We start from the raw sequence: 21,521 nt of genomic DNA on the forward strand, positions 1-21,521 counted from the left end.
ATTGCAAGGAATCCATCGGGATAAAATAAATACGCACACAGGCAGTTATGCATAGCTCGTCTCTGTGGCTCCGGAGAGAGTAAGACATCAAGCACTTTATTATTAGCTAGTTATTAGTCAATGAAGCGTGGGAATGCCAGGCGGGTTGGGCAGCCAGTTCTCTCCTATTCACCAGAGCTCTTCGTCAAGACCACCTCAGACACCAGGCTTCTCTTCATACCAGACTATGACACGCCTTGAGCAGTTATCCTTATTCGTAACTAGCCAATGCCAAACCATTCATTTCTAGGAACTATACCGGACCGTAGTTTTGACTTGTATGTAAAGTCAAATGAGGGTTCGTGTTATTAACCCAGCCTGATAGCTAAATGCAATGTACTCGCAAATCTGAGGTTTGCTTTAGCAGGTGCATCGGAAATGTTCAAATGCCATTCAGACTATAGAGGCAAGCTGCTGCTGTGTACTGCACTAGCAACCCAGTCTGAGCTGCAAACTGTAAATAGCACACAAAAGGAATAGGATTTTCTGTGAAACATTTATTAGCTTAACATGAGTATACATTTTTACATAACTCTGTAGGCAGATAGCTCATCAATAGAAAAATGTGACTGTTCCGTTGCTTTAGCATTGATTTAATGCCTTTGTCAGCCCCCGCTGACCCCTTTTCTTTCTTGCATAGAATGTGTAACGTTAATCTATGTGACGGCGACCGAAACAAAAACAGGGATATCGATAGGAAGAAAACATACAACCCCTCGCAATATTACCATTAAACAACTTTACCTAAGCACTCTAAATCGTCCCAACAAAATCTGAGACAAAACCTTTCCTGTAGCTCTCTGAAATGGAACATAAAGGCATCAATCATGACATTAACCCTTGAGAATCACCTTCGGACACAATTGTAGGTAACTGTCTGTAAGCAGGTGTATGTTTTTGGGTCAATCCTCTTGTACCTGCACTATTAAAACATCACTACTATTAGTATGCTATTCCACGCTAAGGCGAAATAAACCCCATCATTCATTTTACAACCCAGGTCGTATTTTGGTACAGTATTAGATGTAGCTGAGATTGGGAAATAAATAACATGAGGTTTTCAATCAGATAAAATGTACATTTATTACTTACAATATACCACCCTGAAACAGAGTTTATGCCTGCTAATGGATGGGATAATGAGTCAGACAGAAACATACCGAACATACTGATCTGTGATCTCAGTCCAACAATTTAGCCTACAATTACTGTGTCCTCATCTGGGAACTCATAGTAGGGCACCTCCAGGTTGAGTGGGGCTGGGCCTTTCCTGATGCGGCCAGAGGCATCGTAGTGAGAGCCATGGCAGGGGCAGTAGTATCCGCCATAGTCACCAGCATTGGCGATGGGTACACAGCCCAGGTGGGTGCACACGCCGATGACAATGATCCATTTTGGGTTGGCGACGCGGTCCTTGTCGTGCTGGGGGTCACGAAGCACAGCCATTTCCACAGCTTCCTCGGTGGCGATCTCTTTCTCAGTCCGGTGGCGGATGAACAGAGGCTTGCCCCTCCACTTGAAGGTCATATTCTTGCCCTCTGGGATCTCTCCCAGCTTGACCTCGATCTTGGACATGGCCAGGACATCAGCTGAGGCACTCATGGAAGAGATAAACTGTGTGGCCACGGTCTTGGCTGTGTAGACACCCACCACGGCTGTGGCCCCGGTGACAAGGTAGGAGAAGGTTTTCCTGGACTCGCTGCTCTCCTGAGAAGATTTATTGGGGTCAAGCAACTCAGGCCGACGGTAATCAGAGAAATCTGGCACCTTGATGTCAGTGTGAGCGAAGCGGACTGCAGCTTTTGCTGAAAAATAAAACAAGTTGTCCATTAGATAAACAATCAAGACAGTACTAAGAGATAAACAATGGCATGTGATAGGAAAGTACCGGAGGGCACATTATAGCAGCAGATGCATCCAAGTCAATAGCTAATTAGATAGAAAATGTATGAACAGATTGTTTAAAAGTCAAGTTTAAATATTCAATAAAGTAGCTAGCTAGCAAGCTTTCTAAGTTAGCTAGCCCATTAGCCAGGGCATAATCAATGTGTCTTGTAATGGAAACAATTTAAGAATCAAAGAGCAAACGTAATGAGAAGGGACCTTCCTGAATTTGTCAACAGAAACCCTTGTTTCATTGCAAAATGTTTTGCAACAAAATAATAGAAATTAATACACCTTTGGCCTCATGTAGTGACCAAGAAAGCACTCCTCACTCTATCCAGAAGATTCCAGCTCTACCATTACACTTGTTGACACTGAGCTGCATTGGGTTCAGAATGCAATCATGGTTACATTAAGACACTGGAAACCGTGTTAGGAAAATCTAATCAAATCACATTTTATTGATCACATACACATGGTTAGCAGATGTTAACGCGAGTGTAGCGAAATGCTTGTGCTTCTAGTGCCGACTATGCAGTAATATCTAACATGTAATCTAACAAATTCACAACAACTACCTTATACACACAAATGTAAAGGGATGAATAAGAATATGTACATATAAATATATGGACGAGCGATGGCCGAATACAGTATTTACATATGAGATGAGTAATGTAGGATATGTAAACATTTTTAAGTGCCTTTATTTAAAGTGACTAGTGATTCCTCAATGTAAACATCATTAAAGTGACACCTTCATTAAGTCAGTTTATTTAAGTGGCCAGAGATTTGAGTCTGTATGTTGACAGCAGCCTCTCCATGTTAGTGATGGCTGTTTAACAGTCTGATGGCCTTGAGATAGAAGCTGTTTTTCAGTCTCTTGGTCCCAGTTTTGATGCACCTGTACTGACCTCGCCTTCTGGATGATAGTGGGGTGAACAGGCAGTGGCTCAGGTGGTTGTTGTACTTGATGAAATTTTTGGCCTTCCTGTGTCAACGGGTGCTGTAGGTGTCCTGGAGGGCAGGTCGTTTGCCCCTGGCGATGCATTGTGCAGACTGCACTATCCTCTGGAGAGCCTTGAGGTTGAGGGCGGTGCAATTGCTGTACCAGGTGGTGATACAACCCGACAGGATGCTCTCGATTGTGCATCTGTAAAAGTTTGTGAGTGTTTTAGATGACAAGCCTGCTGCGCCTTCTTCATCACGCTGTCTGTGTGGTCCATTTCAGTTTGTCCATGATGTGTATGCCAAGGAACTTAACACTTTCCACCTTTTCCACTACTGTCCCGTCGATGTGGATGGGGGGTGCTCCCTCTGCTGTTTCCTGAAGTCCACGATCATCTCCTTTGTTTTGTTGACGTTGAGTGGGAGGTTATTTTCCTGACACCACACTCAGAGGGCCCTCACCTCCTCCCTGTAGGCTGTCTCGTCGTTGTTGGTAATCAGGCCTACCACTGTATTGTCGTCTGCAAACTTGATGATTGAGTTGGTAGCGTGCATGGCCACAGTCATGGGTGAACAGGGAGTACAGGAGAGGGCTGAGAACGCTCCCTTGTGGGGCCCCAGTGTTGAGAATCAGTGGGGCGGAGATGTTTTTTCCTACCTTCCTACCTACCGCAACGCATGGATGGAATATGCCACTGTACTCAATTTGACCTTACTCCACACTGATACATTGAGAAGATTGAAATACTGTTTCATCCTCATGCTAGCTAGCAGTAGCCATTATGGAATGGCAAATCACTTTGAACAACAAAAGATGCTGGTTGGAATGGCTGTGTCAACCAAACTGGCTGCAGTGGCAATTGCTAGCTAGCATGAGGACAGAAATGGCAGTTTTCTGGGAAAACAAGCAGTATTTCAATCTTCTTGATCTATCAGTGTGGATTAAGGTACAATTTGGAGTGTGGTTGCATATCCCATCCCTGCATAGAGGTAAGCTTTCTGACCAATATCTCTATCTCACGCCAGCTCCATAGTGACTTAATATATTCATCATTGCGTTCTGTCCCCCAGTGCAGCTCAATGTAAACACAAGCTTAATGGTAGTGTCGGAATCTGCTGGCTAGCATCTCTAAGACCCACCTGAATGGGTTATGTAAACTAGAATTATAAAAAGACATTACTACATCAGTAAAGGTAGCACTAGCAGCTAGCTAGCTATTTAGTTTGCCAAACATGTTGTGACCCCACACTGCAGTCAGAGTTTCTAAACCCAGAGGCGCAACATCGCGAGACTTCGTGGAAAGCTTGCAAAACAGACCAAGCGGACCAGGCCATGGTCATGCGCTAGTTAACGTCGACCCCGCATCACCTACAAGCATGATCTGGTATTTTTTATTGGAGAAGCAGTTTCTGCCCATCTTCATACTGGGTCTTTGCTGCAGTGGTAACCTTGTGCCACCATACTGCAGTTCTGCAAGTTACATCCTAGCCTCGTTCATCATGGACACCCCACTTACTTACCTAGCAAGTAAACGAAATTTTTGTTCTAAGCGTTTGGTCCTGACCTCGCAGTCAGCTAGTTACCTTAGTTAGCTAGTTAACTACTTGGCTGGCTACTAGGCCGCGTCTAGACAATGCTAATGAACACTAGGCTAATTTATTAAACAATCCTCTCAGATTCTACAGCATACACACTGGACTTTGGTAAACTACACCAGCACGTCCTAACATCTTATGTCAATGACTCATCCACAAGTAAAACAAATAACACGATTATTAACGTTAGCCATTAGATGCTGTTAGCTAGCTTGCTTAGCTACTTACCATTTATGCTAACTGATACTGCCGGCCCGGTCTTGGGGCTCTGGCCGTTCAGGGACTCGCGGGTTAGGAACGGTTTCTTCGTGTCTACCAACACTTTCTCTCCTTTTACAACCACCCCTGGAATAAGTGCTTTGAGTGGTCCAGCAACTGCATAGTTCGTTGCCTGCAAGTATGGGGAAAATGCCCCCGAACGAGCGGCAAGGGACATCATCTTTTAAGCGAGGTCCTTGCAATGCTAGCTAGCTACGACCTTGCCTGGATTGTGCAAGGGGCGCAAGCGCTGTCTGCTTACGCAACACGTCAAGTTACTAAATGACGTCGGTCAGAAGGGTTACCTTTTTTTTACTGTGATGAGCAATAACTAATCAATTATTCTCTTAGGGAATTCTTATCTGATTAAAATACTTAGGACTTTTCTGACACTAAATTGTGTTATGTGTTTTGTTTTACACTACTCCATTGTTCAAGTTGTGAGATAACTAAACACGACCAATCATCATTTGCATAAGCTAATGCCCTTTGACATCACATTAGGACCTACGTTTAATAATTATTCTCACCATGGAGAAAATGACAAAACATTATGCATAGCTGCTATTTGTGGAATGGTTATACACTGACTTCCTTGGTCGTGACATTATTAAAACATGTATTCCAAATACATCTTCGTCCAAATGTAGGCCCCTGTCATGCATTGAAGACATACAATTAATTCATGAGTAAACTAGGTAGCTAGCTAGCTTACTTGCAATGATTGACTCCAAAATGCAAACATAGCTGACAACATGACTTTGTAAGCTTTGGCTGTTATGTTGCTAGGTAAAAACTCTCTTGTGTGTGTGTGTCTGTCCCATTTTGTTTCTGCAGGCTGATGCAGAGTCAGAGAAGAAAAGGTGAAACTGTATATATACACCAACATCTTTGGCTGAAGTTATTGGAGAGATGTGCTGTGCATGATACCGTAAGTAAGCGTTTTAGCAGAGATGAATAAGGCCTGGAATGGTATACATTTTCTTCCAAGGGAATGGACAAAATGTAAAAGAAAGATGTTTGGCAAGCTGCAATCCTTTAGCGAATCATGCAGTGTCACTTTTATTTCTAAATTGCTGATGCATAACTAGCCCAAGATGTACTGTTAAGGAGCGTCAGCACTGTTGTACACATTAGCCGCGCCGTCTTCAATGCTTCAATTAAGAACCCAAAAGCTAATGCATAACTGAAGGGCACCGGAGTCCAATGAAGGGGTGATTTTTTTTAACCATCAACAATGAACTGAAGACCTTTGAGAGTTCCAAACTGTCGTTGGTCAAAGATAATGAGAATGCTCAATTAGTCTGATGTTCAATTAAGTCTAATGTTAGCTCAGCATTATTTTTTTATTTTATTATTTTATTTTACCCCGATTTCGATCTTCGTCGAAATCGCTGCAACCCAAATTCAAGAAAGTGTACAGAATTATATAGAGCCCTTATTGCATGAAACTTCCTTCCATCTCATATTGCTCAAATAAACAGCTAACCTGGTTTCAAAAAACAGATGAAGCAACACCTCGCGGCACAACTCCTCTCCCCTATTTGACCTAGATAGTTTGTGTATATGCATTGATATTTAGGCTCCGTATGCCTTTTTTAAAAATGTATGTTGTTCTGTCCTTGAGCTGTTCTTATCTGTTGATGTTCTGTATGTCATTCTGTATTATGTTCTGTGTGGACCCCAGGAAGAGTAGCTGCTGCTTTTGCTATAGCTAATGGGCATCCTAATAAAATAACAAATACCCAACGAGCTCTGGAGGCGAAAGTCAAGTCACGTGTCCTCCGAAACGCGCTTCTTAACACCCGCCCGCTTAACCTGGAAGCCAGCCGCACCAATGTGTCGGAGGAAACACCATTCACTTGACGACAAGGATTCGCTAGAGCGCGATGAGCCAAGTAAAGCCCCCCCAGCCAAACACTCCCCTAACCCGGACGACGCTGGTCCAATTGTGTGCCGCCCTATGGGACTCCCGATCACGGCAGGCTGTGATACAGCCCGGGATCGAACCCAGGTCTGTAGTGACATTTCTAGCACTGCAATGCCCCAGACCTCCAGGGGTCCCCTAACCAAAGATAGCATAATGTAATGACTCTCTCTCCTCTCTCAGTTTAGCCCTGATGTATCGCCATCTGAGATTGGCATCTGTCCAGTACCACAGTGCACAGATGAAGCACGAGCAAGAACTGGTTGATATGAAGGGACTGGTGGAGAGAACCAGGCCACTAATGACAAAAGCAGAACATGAAAACATTCTGCTAGCCGATGAACTGTGTTTGAAAACTGAACAATTAAAAGTAATTGCAAAAACTTATGATGATGAATGAGCACAAACTCTTCAACAAAATCGTTTTCTACCGTAACAACTCGATCTAGCCAGAACTAAATACGATGAAGTCCACGCCAAACTAGATAAATCTAGTCAAGCTATCTACAAACAGGAGCGTGCAACTTGATAACATGCATGCAGTTTTGATGAACGTTACTCAAAACAATAATGTTCGAGTCCAAAACCTGCAGACCAAAGACGATCAGTTAATGAACACAAGGACCAAGATGGTTGACAAATCAGCAGAACTCATTGAAGTCGCTGACCAAATGAATGATGAGAGAACTCATGTGATGAAGATGGAAATATTGATTTCTAAGCAAGCAGAGGAAATCTCATCACTGAATCTCTCGCTCTGTACTCAAGACCTCTACCTGCAAACTATGACAAATAACACTCACATGTCTAAATTCAGTACTCAAAGTGCTCAAGTGGACTCTGCTATGCAGCAGAATACCTCCCTTAGGTACCATCTGCAGGAATTCCAGAAAAGTCACGCGCAACAGCGTGAATACCCAACCAAGCAACTGGAGCATTGAGAGATGACACACAATAATAGTTTCTGCCACGAAACCACGAGACCAATACCCACCGCAGTCTAAATAACTGGAGAGTACGTCACTATTCGAAATGACTACCACTACAATCAACCTCTTTTCACCATGAACAGAAATGACACATCACGTCATTGCGAACAACCACTCCACTTTGTGGGGAATATGACCACAAAACGCAAATCAAACAGCCCATAAACAGTCCTAGAGGACTGCTTAACTTGTGAAGCGCAAATTGATTTGGGCTCGACAATATCGCTCGTCTCTCAAACATTATTCAATGGTCTCAAAAGATATTTGAAGCCAACTAAACGTTGGTTAAAAAAGGAACGATGCAACTCTACACTTCGAGGTTTCACTCAGACTACCGCGCCTCTCACATTGAGACTCATGCTGAAACTACTCTTCCAGGACGTATCGCTCGTTCACCCTGTGTATGTTACCAGCCTAGAATCTGAACCACTGCTACTCGGAACAGATTTAAAGGATCATTTGGATTGAAAAACCAACCAAGTATGGTCACAGGTCACCGTGCCATCTCCACTGACCACACTGTCTTCTCCTAACGCTAGCTGCAATGCAGTCATCCACAAGGGGTATCTGTCGACAGCACCCCTTGGGTAAAAGAAGCTTGATAACCTCTTGGTGCAGAATCCAACCCAAGGAGATATTACAATATCTCGTCACATTCAATCAGCAAACCCGATTGACCCTTATTTTCATGATTTCGAGCCAGCAGTCTCTGTGAATGAGCAACTTCCCTCCTCCTTAGTGTCGTACAATACTGTAGCTGAGATGAACTTCTCTTGTTCTTGGACACTTCCGCAAGCCCTGCGGCACAGGAATAAAAACATTGAGTGTACTCTGCTTCCGATGATACATTTTCCTCTTTGCGGGGGACTGAAACCCCTTACAATAACACCAGTGGCGTCACTCCCACAACTGACTCGATGATTCCCACTGGTGAAACACTGTGCGATTTCGCAGACAGATATCCTCTTCTCATTTCCCAGGTACTGGATTGGTTGCCACACGTGGATACTGTAGTGACTGACAGGCCTCGACAGCCTCTGAGCGGTTTGAAGCACAAACACCAGGAGATTTGTTTGAAAGGTTACAGCCAATCTAATAACAACGCGGCTGCTGACAACTCGTACAAAGGGTCCGACCTTTTCGTACAGAGAGGAGCGGGCCAGGCCTCGAGGGATAACCTTAGAACACATCTAAGATACCACTGAGGTGTACCACACTGGTCGTAAAATAAGTCCAGTGGGCTTTCCACCTCCAAAAGCAAATGATTATTCCCTGCCATGTGTAGTTTCAACTACCATGCAACTAGTAAAACGCTCTAATCGTGTGTTCTGGTAGGATAACATTTCAGAATAAATCGATAGGATAACTGGTCCCATTGAGTACCAGGACCAATGCCAGCACAGTTAGTCCAGCTACAATCAGGAAGAAGGTTAGAGACCTCACAAGTCAAATTGCTATTGATAACAGCGGCAGAGGAGTTTGTAGTCACACAGATTGCAACATGTGGAAGGGAATCTCCAAAACACTCTTCTAATGGTTAACACAAGCCTCTAATAAATAGAATCCTCCATTCAGTAGGAAAGTTATTAGAAATCATGAACCATGATCACACCGCGTACGAGTGGTTCAGTGCTTAGAGAGTACTTCCGTCGTGAGGTTAGCGAGCTCCTCAGTGGATAACTTAGCTATGAAATAGACTCTTTAATACCTATCACCACTACAATGGTGTAAGACACAGTGACTTGTAGTAAAACTACAACAGGTCCCCTTAAAATACAGTTGAAGTCGAAAGTTGACGTACACCTTAGCCAAATACATTTAAACTCTGTTTTTCACAATTCCTGACATTTAGTCCGAGTAAAAATTCCCTGTCTTAGGTCAGTTAGGATCACCACTTTATTTTAAGAATGTTAAATGTCAGAATAATAGTAGAGAGAAGGATTTATTTTTAGCTTTTATTCCTAGTGGGTCAGAAGTTTACATACACTCAACTAGTATTTGGTAGCATTGCCTTTAAATTGTTTAACTTGGGTCAAACGTTTTCGGTAGCCTTCCACAAGCCTCCTACAATAATTTGTGTTTATTTTGGCCCATTCCTCCTGACAGAGCTGGTGTAACTGAGTCAGGTTTGTAGGCCTTTCTCGCACAGGATTTTTCAGTTCTGCCCACACATTTTCCATAGAATTGAAGGCAGGGCTTTGTGATGCCCACTCCTATACCTTAACTTTGTTGTCCTTAAGCCATTTTGCCACAACTTTGAAAGGATGCTTGGGGACATTGTCCATTTGGAAGACCCATTTGAGACCAAGCTTTAATTTCCTGGCTGATGTTTTGAGATGTTGCTTCAATATATCCACATAATTTTCCATCCTCATGATGCCATCTATTTTGGGAAGCGCACCAGTCCCTCTTGCAGCAAGCACCCCCACATCATGATGCTGCCACCCCCGTTCTTCACGGTTGGGATGGTGTTCTTTGGCTTGCAAGCCTTCCCCTTTTTCCTCCAAACACAACGATGGTCATTATGGCCAAACAGTTCTATTATTGTTTCATCAAACCAGAGGACATTTCTCCAAAAAGTATGCTCTCTGTCTCCATGTGTAGTCTGGTTTATTTATGGCGATTTTGGAGCAGTGGCTTCTTCCTTGCTGAGCAGCCTTTCAGTTTATGTCGATAAAGGACTCATTTTACAGTGAATATAGATACTTTTGTACCTGTTTCCTCCAGCATCTTCACAAGGTCCTTTGCTGTTGTTCTGGGATTGATTTGCACTTTTCCCACCAAAGTACCTTCATTTCTAGGAGACAGAACGTGTCTCATTCCTGAGCGGTATGACGGCTGCGTGGTCTCATGGTGTTTATACTTGCGTACTATTGTTTGTACAGATAAAAGTGGTACCTCCAGGCATTTGGAAATTGCTCCCAAGGATGAACCAGAATTGTGGAGGTTTACAATTTATTTTCTGAGGTCTTGGCTGATTTCTTTTGATTTTCCCATGATGTCAAGCAAAGAGGCACTGAGTTTGAAGGTAGGCCTTGAAATACATCCACAGGTACACCTCCAATTGACTCAAATTATGTAAATTCGTCTATCAGAAGCTTCTAACGCCATGACATCATTTTCTGGAATATTCCAAGCTGTTTAAGGGCACAGTTAACTTAGTGTATGTAAACTTCTGACCCACTGGAATTGTGATACAGTGAATTATAAGTGAAATAATCTGTCTGTAAACAATTGTTTGAAAAATGACTTGTGTCATGTTCAAAGTAGATGTCCTAACTGATTCGCAAAATCTATAGACATACGCCCCCTTTGGAGAGATTGGGTACCCCTAGTAAACTGGAAAAAAAAAAAAAAAAAATCTGTCAAAAATTGCTAATATATGCAAATAAAAATTATTATTGGATAGAAAACACTCTAAAGATTCTAAAACCGTTGGAATTATGTCTGTAAGTATAGCAGAACTCACAGGGCAGGCATTCTTCCAAACTAGTTTTTGTGGCCATGAAAGTTGGAGCAACTTTGACGTCATGGCCCCCACCCTTCCCAACCAGTTATGATTCTGGGGACACTTTCTATCTCTTCCGCTGGATGTCCTCTTTCATTAGAGCTTTGAATCGTTCAAATCCCACGAGAATGACCCTATGGGAGTGAAATTAGTGCGTGCCACGAGAGAATAGGCTGTGCGTATGGGCGCGAATTGGTCCCAGCCATTCCTTTGTTCCAGCACTCAAGAGAAGGGCAGACGATGGCCGATTGAATTGAAGTTTGTTTTGCGTGTCTAAAACATCATAAAGCTTGCTTCTGCACTTAGTTTGACCTGTTTAGTCGACATATAATATGTAATTTTGAAGTTTTGATGCGCAACTTTTCCGGACCAGAGGACGTTTTGGGTGCATTTCAGCTGATGTTATTAGCAGTAGCTAATACAAAGACGCAAGACTTGAAACCAAACGATGTATTGGGTAAGTATGAAGCCTTCCAGAACATTCTGAACGAAGACCATCGAAGGTAAGGGAATATTTATGCTTAAATCTGTGTTTCTGTTGACTCCAACATTACGTGGAAATGTAGCTTGGAACTGAGCGCTGTCTCAGCATATGGAATAGTGTGCGATTTCTGTAACGTTAAAAATAAATCTAACACAGCGGTTGCATAAAGAAGCAGTGTATCTTTCTAACTATATGTAGAACATGTATATTTAGTCAAAGTTTATGATGTCTATTTACGTTATCTTGCCGCGCTACATAGATTTCCTGCGGGCATTTTTGAGTAATTTCTGAACGTGAACTCACTGTAAATGGACATTTATGGATATAAATGGCATATTATTGAAAAAAAAATATGTACTGTGTAACATGTCATATTACTGTCATCTGATGAAGATTTTCAAAAGGTTAGTGAGCGATTTATTTTTTAATCCTGCGTTTGTTGATTGCATGTTTTGGCTATTGAAATGAGCTGTGTCTGGTGGTGGTTTTACATATATATGTGCTATGTTTTCGCCGTAAAACATTTTAGAAATCTGACTTGCTGGCTAGATGAACAAGGTGTTTATCTTTCATTTGAGCTATTGGACTTGTTAATGTGTGGAGGTTAAATATTTGTAAGAATATTTTTGCGTTCCATGCGCCACCGTTTCAGCTGAACGTGGGAGGGTTGATCCCCAATTGGGAACCAGTATCGTAGACAGGTTAACAAGAAATTTGTGGAGTGGTTGAAAAACTAGTTTTAATGACTCCAACCTAAGTGTATGTAAATTTCCGACTTCAACTGTATGTCTTGAGGACGGCATCAATTCTTACTGACCTCCAGGCATTGAATTGGAAATAGACTCATTCTGAACAGGTTGCAGCCTAACAGGATACTTGGTTTTCTTTTCCTTGGCACGTGCACTTGTGTTAGCATAAACGCACAGGTGCAACAGAACATTTATTGAGGATTTATGCTAGGACCGCTTAAGGGACCGAGCAAAATACCAGCGTATTTTTTAAATATAAATTTTACCCTGAGGCCTTTGGCTCTACAGCTACCGTACTCACCAGTTTCTCCCCAGGGGTCCATAGGTCATACCCGCAGAGTGTCCGAAGCTGGTGTCTTACAGCTGTAGACTCATCATGTAGTTATCAACTTAGGATAGTGCCCTAAGCAACACACCGTGAATTAGGAACGCCCTAGATATGACATCAGACAATGCCATGATAGGGTCATTTTGCCAAGACCTTGGACGTATATAGAATACAGTTCAATTAGATGATTACGGTGTGGTAACTATATTTTGTATATCTTTTATTCATTGTTGTTTAATTTTCTTTGACACTTAGGAAGTGATAGAACCATAAACAACTTTCGCATCAACCATCAGTTAGTGCCACAACGCCGCTCATTTGGGAAGAAATGTAATTCTATATTTTGTTTGTGTGTGTGCATTGTTAACATCTGCCTAAGTTACTGCCCAAATCTACCAGGCTGGACGACCAGACGACAGGTCCAGAAGGGCGATGCCCAACCTGGACACTGCCCATTCTTGTGGTGGACTGATCTGTTGGCAGAAAGCCAGGCTAAACCACCAGAGGGGGACCACAACAGCAATCACCAACCAGTACATCTCCTGGCCATTATTGTGGTGGTTTGCAGCTTTCAGAAAGCCTACCGGGGTAAATCACCAGAGGGGGACCGCAACGATGATCCACAACCAGGACATCCCTTGGTCATTTTTATGGTGGTTTGCAACTTGCAGGATAATTCCAAGATTTAAACCACCAGAGGGGGAATGTCATGACACTCTCCTTGCTGAGGATCAAAAGGACCCATCAGCTAGGCCAATGGCTGACAGATAGCCAAACTCTCTCTCTCCTGGGGGAGTTGGCCCGGTTTTATGACTTAACAACCAGATTGTAAATACCTAGCAGAAACTCTCCCTGGCTCTGCAGTATTGAGAATGCAATGTCTGAGTGTTACAGAGAGACTCTTGCCAAAGAACTTAAACATCAAGCAATGAACATTGGGACAATATACTTCAACATCCAAATGTTGGTAATGATGTGAAATGGAATATGGAAAATGAATGTCTATTTTGTGATGTCATTAAAATGATCAGAAAGACTGTATAACAAGATAACTGTAACTCTGAAAGGGTACACATCCTAGTTATCAGGTTTGCATCTCAATATAAAATAAATGATTAAGTATAAGAATACGTTTGAAAAGATAGGAATGTGAATTCAGACTTCTAAATGAGATAATTGCTTTTCACATAAACCTGGGCCAAGTCAGTAACCACGCCCACGTGAGCACAGACGTTGTGTCAACAGGACGGAACACCCTCCAAGGCCAGAGTTATACACCTGTTCTGAAAGGCCCCAGAGTCTGCAACATCACAAAGCAATGGGCGCCACCAAGTAAGCGGCACCATGAAGACCAAGGAGCTCTCCAAACAGGTCAGGGACAAAGTTGTCGAGAAGTGCAGATCAGGGTTGGGTTCTAAAAAAATATCAGAAACTTTGAACATCCCAAGGAGCACCATTAAATCCATTGTTTAAAAATGGAAGGAATATGGCACCACAACAAACCTGCCAAGAGAGGGCTGCCCGCCAAAACGGACCAGGCAAGGAGGGTATTAATCAGAGAGGCAACAGAGAGACCAAAGATACCCCAATCTCCGCTGTGGAGCTTTGAAGCTCCTTCAGGGTTATCTGTCTAGAGAACCACTTTAAGCCGTACACTCCACAGAGCTGGGCTTTATGGAAGAGGGTCCAGAAAAAGCCATTGCTTAAAGAAAAAAATAAGCAAACACGTTTGGTGTTTGCCAAAAGGAATGTAGGAGACTCCCCAAACATATGGCGGAAGGTACTCTGTTCAGATGAGACTAAAATTGAGCTTTTTGGCCATCAAGGTAAACTATGTCTATATCTGGTGCAAACCCAACACCTCTCATCACCCCGAGAACATCATCCCCACAGTGAAGCATGGTGGTGGCAGCATCATGCTGTGGGAGGTTTTTTTTCGTCGACAGGGACTGGGAGGAATTGAAGGAATGGCGCTGAATACAGGGAAATTCTTGAGGGAAACCTGTTTCAGTCTTCCAGAGATTTGAGACTGGGACGGAGGTTTACCTTCCAGCAGGACAGTGACCCTAAGCATTCTGCTAAAGCAACACTCGAGTGGTTTAAGGGGAAACATTTAAATGTCTTGGAATGGCCTAGTTAAAGCCCAGACCTTAATCCAATTGAAAATATGTGGTATCACTTAAAGATTGCTGTACACCAGCGGAACCCATCCAACTTGGAGGAGATGGAGCTGTTATACCTTGAAGAATGGGCAAAAATCCCAGTGGCTAGATGTGCCAAGCTATAGAGACATACCCCAAGAGACTTGCAGCTGTAATTTCTGCAAAAGGTCTACAAATTAGGGGGGAGTGAATAGTGAATAGTTAGTTATGTACGCTGAAGTTTTCTGGTTTTTGTGTTATTTCTTGTTTGTTTCACAATAAAAAATATCTAGCATCTTCAAAGTGGTAGGCATGTTGTGTAAATCAAATTATACAACCCCCCAAAAAAAATCCATTTTAATTCCAGGTTGTAAGGCAAAGAAAATAGGAAAAATTCCAAGGGGGTTGAATACATTCGCAAGCCACTGTACCTCTGAGGTGTCGATTTAAATGAACATCGGGAAATACAGACCCCTCTGAACGCCGCGTGGTACACCTCTGATGTATCCATTCTAATTCACACACAAACAAAGAAGCCTACAATTAGGAAGGACATTGTGACCTCTGGTGGACAACCAGAGACTTACACAACCAGAGACTTACATCAAACCACTTCCCATAGACAGATCGAGGTCAACAGAGAGGCGACAAAGACATCCACGTGTAAATATATACATTGTTTTTCTTTTCGAATGAGTGGTTGTTCATGTATGAAGTACGATAAGTTCACTATCTTTGTCTTTCCCGCTCTACCCCCCCCTTTTCATTTTGTAACAAACCGTCATATCGGGTTAGTCCACTAGGGACTTTTCATATGCATTATGTTAGTAATCGATAACCTATACCGTGTATGTGTGTGTTTATGTATTTCTGTGTGATTATTTAGTTAGTAAATAAATAATTAAGCCAATTTGTGTATTGCTGATTCATCACTAAGGCTAGGGTTCTAGCGGATTAAGATATTTGCGACGTTCAGAATGAGACTGATGAGGTAATTAATAATTGACTGTATTGATGTAAGTTTGAGTCGGGAGATTGTCACTCTTTAACATCTTTTCCCGTGATGCCCTAAGTTTCTAATGAGTTAATTGCTCCATGATGAATTTAATCGAGTAATAATTAAACGGAGTAGGTAATTATTTGATAAATAGCAGTCATTACATTAGTGATAGTCATGTCACGACAATAACATAGCAAAATATGTAGAATAGCAGGAAATTACCTTTGAAACGTCAAAATCTTATTTTAGCCTCATGGCAAAATGTGCACAATGGCATGAGATGAGATACAAAACAGCACAATTTTCTCTCTCACCCATGGCGAAAAGTTAGAATTGCAGGAAATTAGATTTAAAACTGCAACATTTTCTCTTAGCTTCATAACAAAATAGAAAGGATAGAACTTTAATGTCCCCAAGGGGGTATTGTCTTAAACACACAGTACTGCTGTACATTACACACTCAACATAATACCTTGCCCGTTATCCTTATCATACACATTGTACACTTCTCATATAGCCACATACATAATACTTAGCATATTCACTTATTCTGTAAGTGGTGTACTAACACAGCGTCTACCTGAGGGGAGGAGGGACCCTATAGCGTCTGTCTGAGGGGAGGAGGGACCCTATAGTGTCTGTCTGAGGGGATGAGGGACCCTATAGCATCTGTCTGTCTGAGGGTAGGACCCTATAGCGTCTGCCTGAGGGAAGGAGGGACCCTATAGTGTCTGCTTGAGGGAATGGGGGACCCTATAGCATCTGCTTGAGGTGAGGAGCTGATACTCGGAGTTAAGTACATTGGAGGGATCTGAAATAATTTCCTGTGCTTGTCTGCTCAGAAATAGTCTGCAGGGAGGGATGTTGCCTCACACCCATGTTTGTATGCAATTTGTGTTTTCAGTGGGACTGATCAATTGCAAAACCAGACTGTGATGCCATTTCTAGGATACTCTCTATGACCGCATGGTAGGAAACAAACATTATTTTTGGTCAATTCCAAAAACCTTGAGATTACACTACATAGGAAATAGAGGTGTCGTTGGACTCGAGTCGACACTCTCTACTTGGATCTTCCAGCTCAGCACATTGTCCATGTTGTACACCCAGAGACTTGAACGAACTAACCTGCTATGTTTGCATTGTGAGCAACCACAGGCGCGTGGATGCCGACAGATTTGGGGTCAAACACAATCGCCTCCGTCTCCTCTGTTTTCTTTACATTAAAGTATGAAATTGTGCTCATCACACCACTGGAAAAACCTTTGAATCTCTGAACTGTACACAGTAGTATCTGCATCTTTATACATCAGACCAAGAATGTTTGTAATCATCTGAGGACTTGACAATATCGTTTTCAAGATTACTGCTAGTGCATTCATTTGTGTACAGTGTGAAAACGATGGGTCGAACTCACACAACCTTGGATGGCCCCCATGCAAATGTCTCTAGCCTCAGATAGGGTATCATAAACTCTAACCTGTTAAATGGCTCGGCAGGAATGAGTGGTACCACCTGATGGTATCGGGGGGTTAACACGGCTTTAACTGGCTGAGTTGGACATGTGGCTGTATTGTGTTAAACACTGAACTGAAATCAATAAATAACAGTCTAGCATTGGCCTTGGGGTTTTCCAGATGCTTAACAACGAGATGCACTATGGCGTTGATTGCGTCATCAGTCCAACGACTTTGCTTTTTGGCAAATTGATAAGGACGTAACCAATGGTTCACATCTGAACGGAGCAAGTTCAACACTTTATTACGATGGGGGTCAGAGCAACATGTGTCTAGTCATCATTTTCTTTTGGACCAGGCTTTTTGGGAACTGGAAGGATATTGGCCTTTTTCCACAATGTGTAGAATAGCATTATACAGCTGGAGATTTATTCAACACAAAAAGGTTGGTACCCCGGGGCCCCAAATGTGGTAGTCCGGCCCTGTTTGATCCATATGATGCAGGCTACCCAACATTAAATCCTTTCTATTTCAGGCAGCACTTTCCTCACTGCCCACTAAAACTAAAGGCTATTGACATTTCTAATCTATGAGCATGCAGTGGAGCTCTTGTTCTCTCAACACTGTATCTGTCATATCACACTTGACATTTGGCGCCGCTGCTTCCACAAGCAGACTTCCCATTACTTTCACTGGCAAAAAGAAACTCGGACGTCATCAAGACACTGTCTCTCTGTCTGGCTTTTCAGAAATCCCCCTTTTAAAATAGCCTTACAATGGAATGTGTCTTTTTTACGTATGATGGTAATGTTGAACTCTCCACTGTTCCTATTTCAAAGGAAAACACCGTCACACACTTCCATTCACACAAACATCGGTTTGTCTGGCCAGTCGTTGGGCACACTTCACCGTGCAGACTTACAAATGTGTAGGTCTGAGCATTCGTCGTTTCAGGGAGCTTGTGGACTTCCTGTCCTCAAGCCGTGGTAGCCAGAGAATTTAATCTCTTAAAGAGGTAATCCCATTGGGCCTTTAACAGACATACTAAGTCCTTGTACCCCACTGCTACTCCTACGCAGCTCACAGCACATTAAAAGCTGACAGCTACTGTAACCTTTGACCCTCAACTCCAGTCCCATGCCGGCCTCCCACTGATGTATTCTTCTGACACAGCTGGACACAGCAGAGAGGAGAGGATTATGCCACTGTTGCTTTGTAACACATGACATATCTGGACAGTCCCAAAAGTACCACTTGAGCAAACACTCACACACACTTTGTCATGCCCAGTTCCAGCCAGTAACTTCATAGTGTTTGCAATTAAACACCTTGTCTCTTCAGATTCAGTGTGATAATATGTGGTGAACTCACACTTCAAAAGCACTGTACAATGCCAATATACTGTAGGTATCTGGAGAAAAGGACATGCTTTTGTCAGACAGACCATTAGGTGTGTAGATATGCAAATCAATGACCCATGTTGCCGAGCAGAATTTTTTTTTTTTTACATTTACAATGCCCATAAAGCTGCTACCTGGAGTCTTCTTGAAGCTATTCATAGATTTTTTATTTAAAGTCGCTTCAAGATAATGATTACCCATCACGTTTTGGTCACGTAACCTTTCTATCCTAATATGATGAATCATGTATCATAGGGGACCAAATGCATTTTAATCAGTAAAGTCCCTTCAGTATCGATCACCCGTTGAGGAGATATTGTGATTGCGGAGGTCTGTAGTCGATGTGGCACTGAGGGATAATCGGTACCGGCACAAATATAACATCACTTTTAATTGAACTGTATGCCTTCAAGTTAGGCCAGCTTTTAATTCCTTCAAACTTCCTTTGACCGTGAGGATTCAGTTTTCTCAGAAGAAATCACAAGGAACCTGAATATTCCACCAAATGTTTAGTGTCATTTGACATGATTGATGATTAAAATATGTTGTTAGTCATACTCTATTAATCAAATTACTTCATGATCTTTTTATACAGAGATGCAATTTTTGTGAGCAGATAATGCTCAAAGACAGTGCGATGGCACACTTCAATAGAGCTATACAGAGTCCAATTAACTGAGTGTTATACATAGAGGTGATCTCAATTAAAATCTGACGCCGCAACAGATGTATTTTTCACAGTATTTCAGGGCAAAACTATGAGGGAAATGATGGTTGACTCATTCCTAATTATGTCGGTTTATCTGTGTCACCAGACAAGTTTGATCATTAATCTGGGTGTGTCACTCAACCACCCTCGCTAAATTATAATAGACTTGTCATCATTTCTGGAGATGTAAAAAATATTTGTGCCGGCAAAATGAAATATCCCAACTGTCTCACAACACGTTTTTAAAAATTAAGTTTGTTTGGACTTAGCGTAAAAAACTTCCCCACATGTCCTCCTACTTTATATCCACCTATTGAAGCTCTTCACCTGGTAAGCCAGTACAAAGGGTTGGGCAAGGTGAGAGCAGATGGTGTGAGGTCACCCAAGTTATTTGATAAATGCCTCATATCTTTGCAGCGTTGACTGGTTCTGCATAGCCGTGGCCTCATATTTTGGAAGGATATGTTCTGGGCTCAGATAATGTCATCCACTGTGTTAGAATATCCCCCCCCCCCCCCCCCCCCCCCGAAAGGCTTGGTTCTGATACTTCAGTCTGATAAGCCGCCACAGATACCAGCTCTTATGACTTGCAGTCCCCTTGCCCCTCATCACCAAACATCTATACTACTGAAGTGACGGGACAGAGGAGAAAACCCGATGCAGCTGTCTCCAGTGAAGGGAGTCTGATGGCCTTATCTTGGGGACAATGTCTTTAAGGCTGGGAGGTTTGTTCATCTCCATATACTATCTAAGGAAACAAACAGACAAGTGAACAAGAAATAAAATGACAAAAGACGGGGGGGGGGGGGGGTAAAGAAAAAGAAAGCACTGGCATCAAATTAATTTGTGAAAAGATGATAAAGAGTCACTGTGGGATGATTTGAGGAAAGTCATAATACGTTATATTTTTTATTGCGTTGTGAAATAATAGCCTAGTTAGGTAGTTTCACGATTCTTTTGTAATTTTCTGACATTTCAGATGAGTTATGTGTTTGAAGATCATCCGACACTCAAGCCAGATGGTTTGTGTGTTTCTTTGTGTCAACAGTAATGAGTTAATTCGTTTTAACTAAAGACTCAGAAGGGTTTTAAATGTACAGTTGAAGTCGAAAGTTGACATACACCTTAGCCAAATACATTTAAACTCAGTTTTTCCACAATTCCTGACATTTACTCCTCGTAAAAATCCCCTGTCTTAGGTCAGTTAGGATCACCACTTTATTTTAAGAATGTGAAATTTCAGAATAATAGCAGAGGGAATGATTTATATCAGCTTTAATTCTTTCATCACAGTCCCAGTGGGTCAGAAGTTTACATACACTCAATTAGTATTTGGTAGCGTTGCCTTTAAATTGTTGGGCTTGGGTCAAACGTTTTGGGTAGCCTTCCACAAGCTTCCAACAATAAGTTGGGTGAATTTTGGCCCATTCCTCCTGACAGAGCTGGTGTAACTGAGTCAGGTTTGTAGACTTCCTTGCTCGCACACACTTCTTCAGTTCTGCCCACAGATTTTCTATAGGATTGAGGTCAGGGCTTTGAGATGGCCACTCCAATACCTTGACTTTGTTGTCCTTAAGCCATTTTGCCACAACTTTGGAAGTATGCTTGGGGTCATTGTCCATTTGGAAGACCCATTTTCGACCAAGCTTTAATTTCCTGACTGATGTCTTGAGATGTTGCTTCAATATTTCCACATAATTTTCCTTCCTCATAAGGCCATCTATTTTGTGAAGCGCACCAGTCCCTCTTGCAGCAAGCACCCCCACATCATGATGCTACCACCCCCGTTCTTCAAGGTTGGGATGGTGTTCTTCGGCTTCCAAGACTCACCCCTTTTCCTCTAAACATAGAGGAATGGCCAAATAGTTATATTTTTGTTTCATCAGACCAGAGGACATTTCTCCAAAAAGTACAATCTTTGTCCTCATGTGCAGTTGCAAACCGTAGTCTGGCTTTTTTATGGTGGTTTTGGAGCAGTGGCTTCTTCCTTGCTGAGCGTTCTTTCAGAGTATGTCGATAAAGGACTCGTTTTACTGTGGATATAGATATTTTTTTTACCTGTTTCCTCCAGCATCTTCACAGGGTCCTTTGCTGTTGTTCTAGG

General features: G+C 42.4%; 1 protein-coding gene and 1 long non-coding RNA gene across 3 annotated transcripts; one reads left to right on the forward strand and one right to left on the reverse strand.

Annotated features, from left to right (window-relative positions):
- Positions 1 to 516: 516 nt before the first annotated feature.
- LOC110506369 (cytochrome b-c1 complex subunit Rieske, mitochondrial) lies at positions 517 to 4,998 on the reverse strand. Its single transcript, XM_021585940.2, has 2 exons — positions 4,696 to 4,998; positions 517 to 1,844 (listed from the first exon to the last, which is right to left on the reverse strand). The coding sequence occupies exons 1-2, from the start codon at positions 4,904 to 4,906 to the stop codon at positions 1,234 to 1,236; spliced, it is 822 nt and encodes a 273-aa protein (XP_021441615.2). The 5' UTR covers positions 4,907 to 4,998; the 3' UTR covers positions 517 to 1,233.
- On the forward strand, positions 4,177 to 14,160 carry LOC118944432. 2 transcript variants are annotated; one of them, XR_005039696.1, is made up of 3 exons: positions 4,177 to 4,399; positions 5,563 to 5,656; positions 13,090 to 14,160. It is a non-coding gene; the product is annotated as an uncharacterized LOC118944432 (long non-coding RNA). The 2 variants fall into 2 exon arrangements; XR_005039695.1 differs by lacking the exon at positions 13,090 to 14,160 and adding an exon at positions 6,836 to 9,527.
- Positions 14,161 to 21,521: the final 7,361 nt, after the last annotated feature.

This window comes from Oncorhynchus mykiss, chromosome 26 (assembly GCF_013265735.2).
Source record: "Oncorhynchus mykiss isolate Arlee chromosome 26, USDA_OmykA_1.1, whole genome shotgun sequence".
In the NCBI taxonomy this organism is placed as follows: Eukaryota; Metazoa; Chordata; class Actinopteri; order Salmoniformes; family Salmonidae; genus Oncorhynchus; species Oncorhynchus mykiss.

Excerpts from the sequence above, each read along its gene's own strand:
- LOC110506369 (XM_021585940.2), bottom strand. The coding sequence starts at position 4,906 with ATGATGTCCCTTGCCGCTCGTTCGGGGGCATTTTCCCCATACTTGCAG. Across the intron at positions 1,845-4,695 it reads AGTATCAGTTAGCATAAATG|CAAAAGCTGCAGTCCGCTTC; the intron begins GTAAGTAGCTAA and ends TTTATTTTTCAG.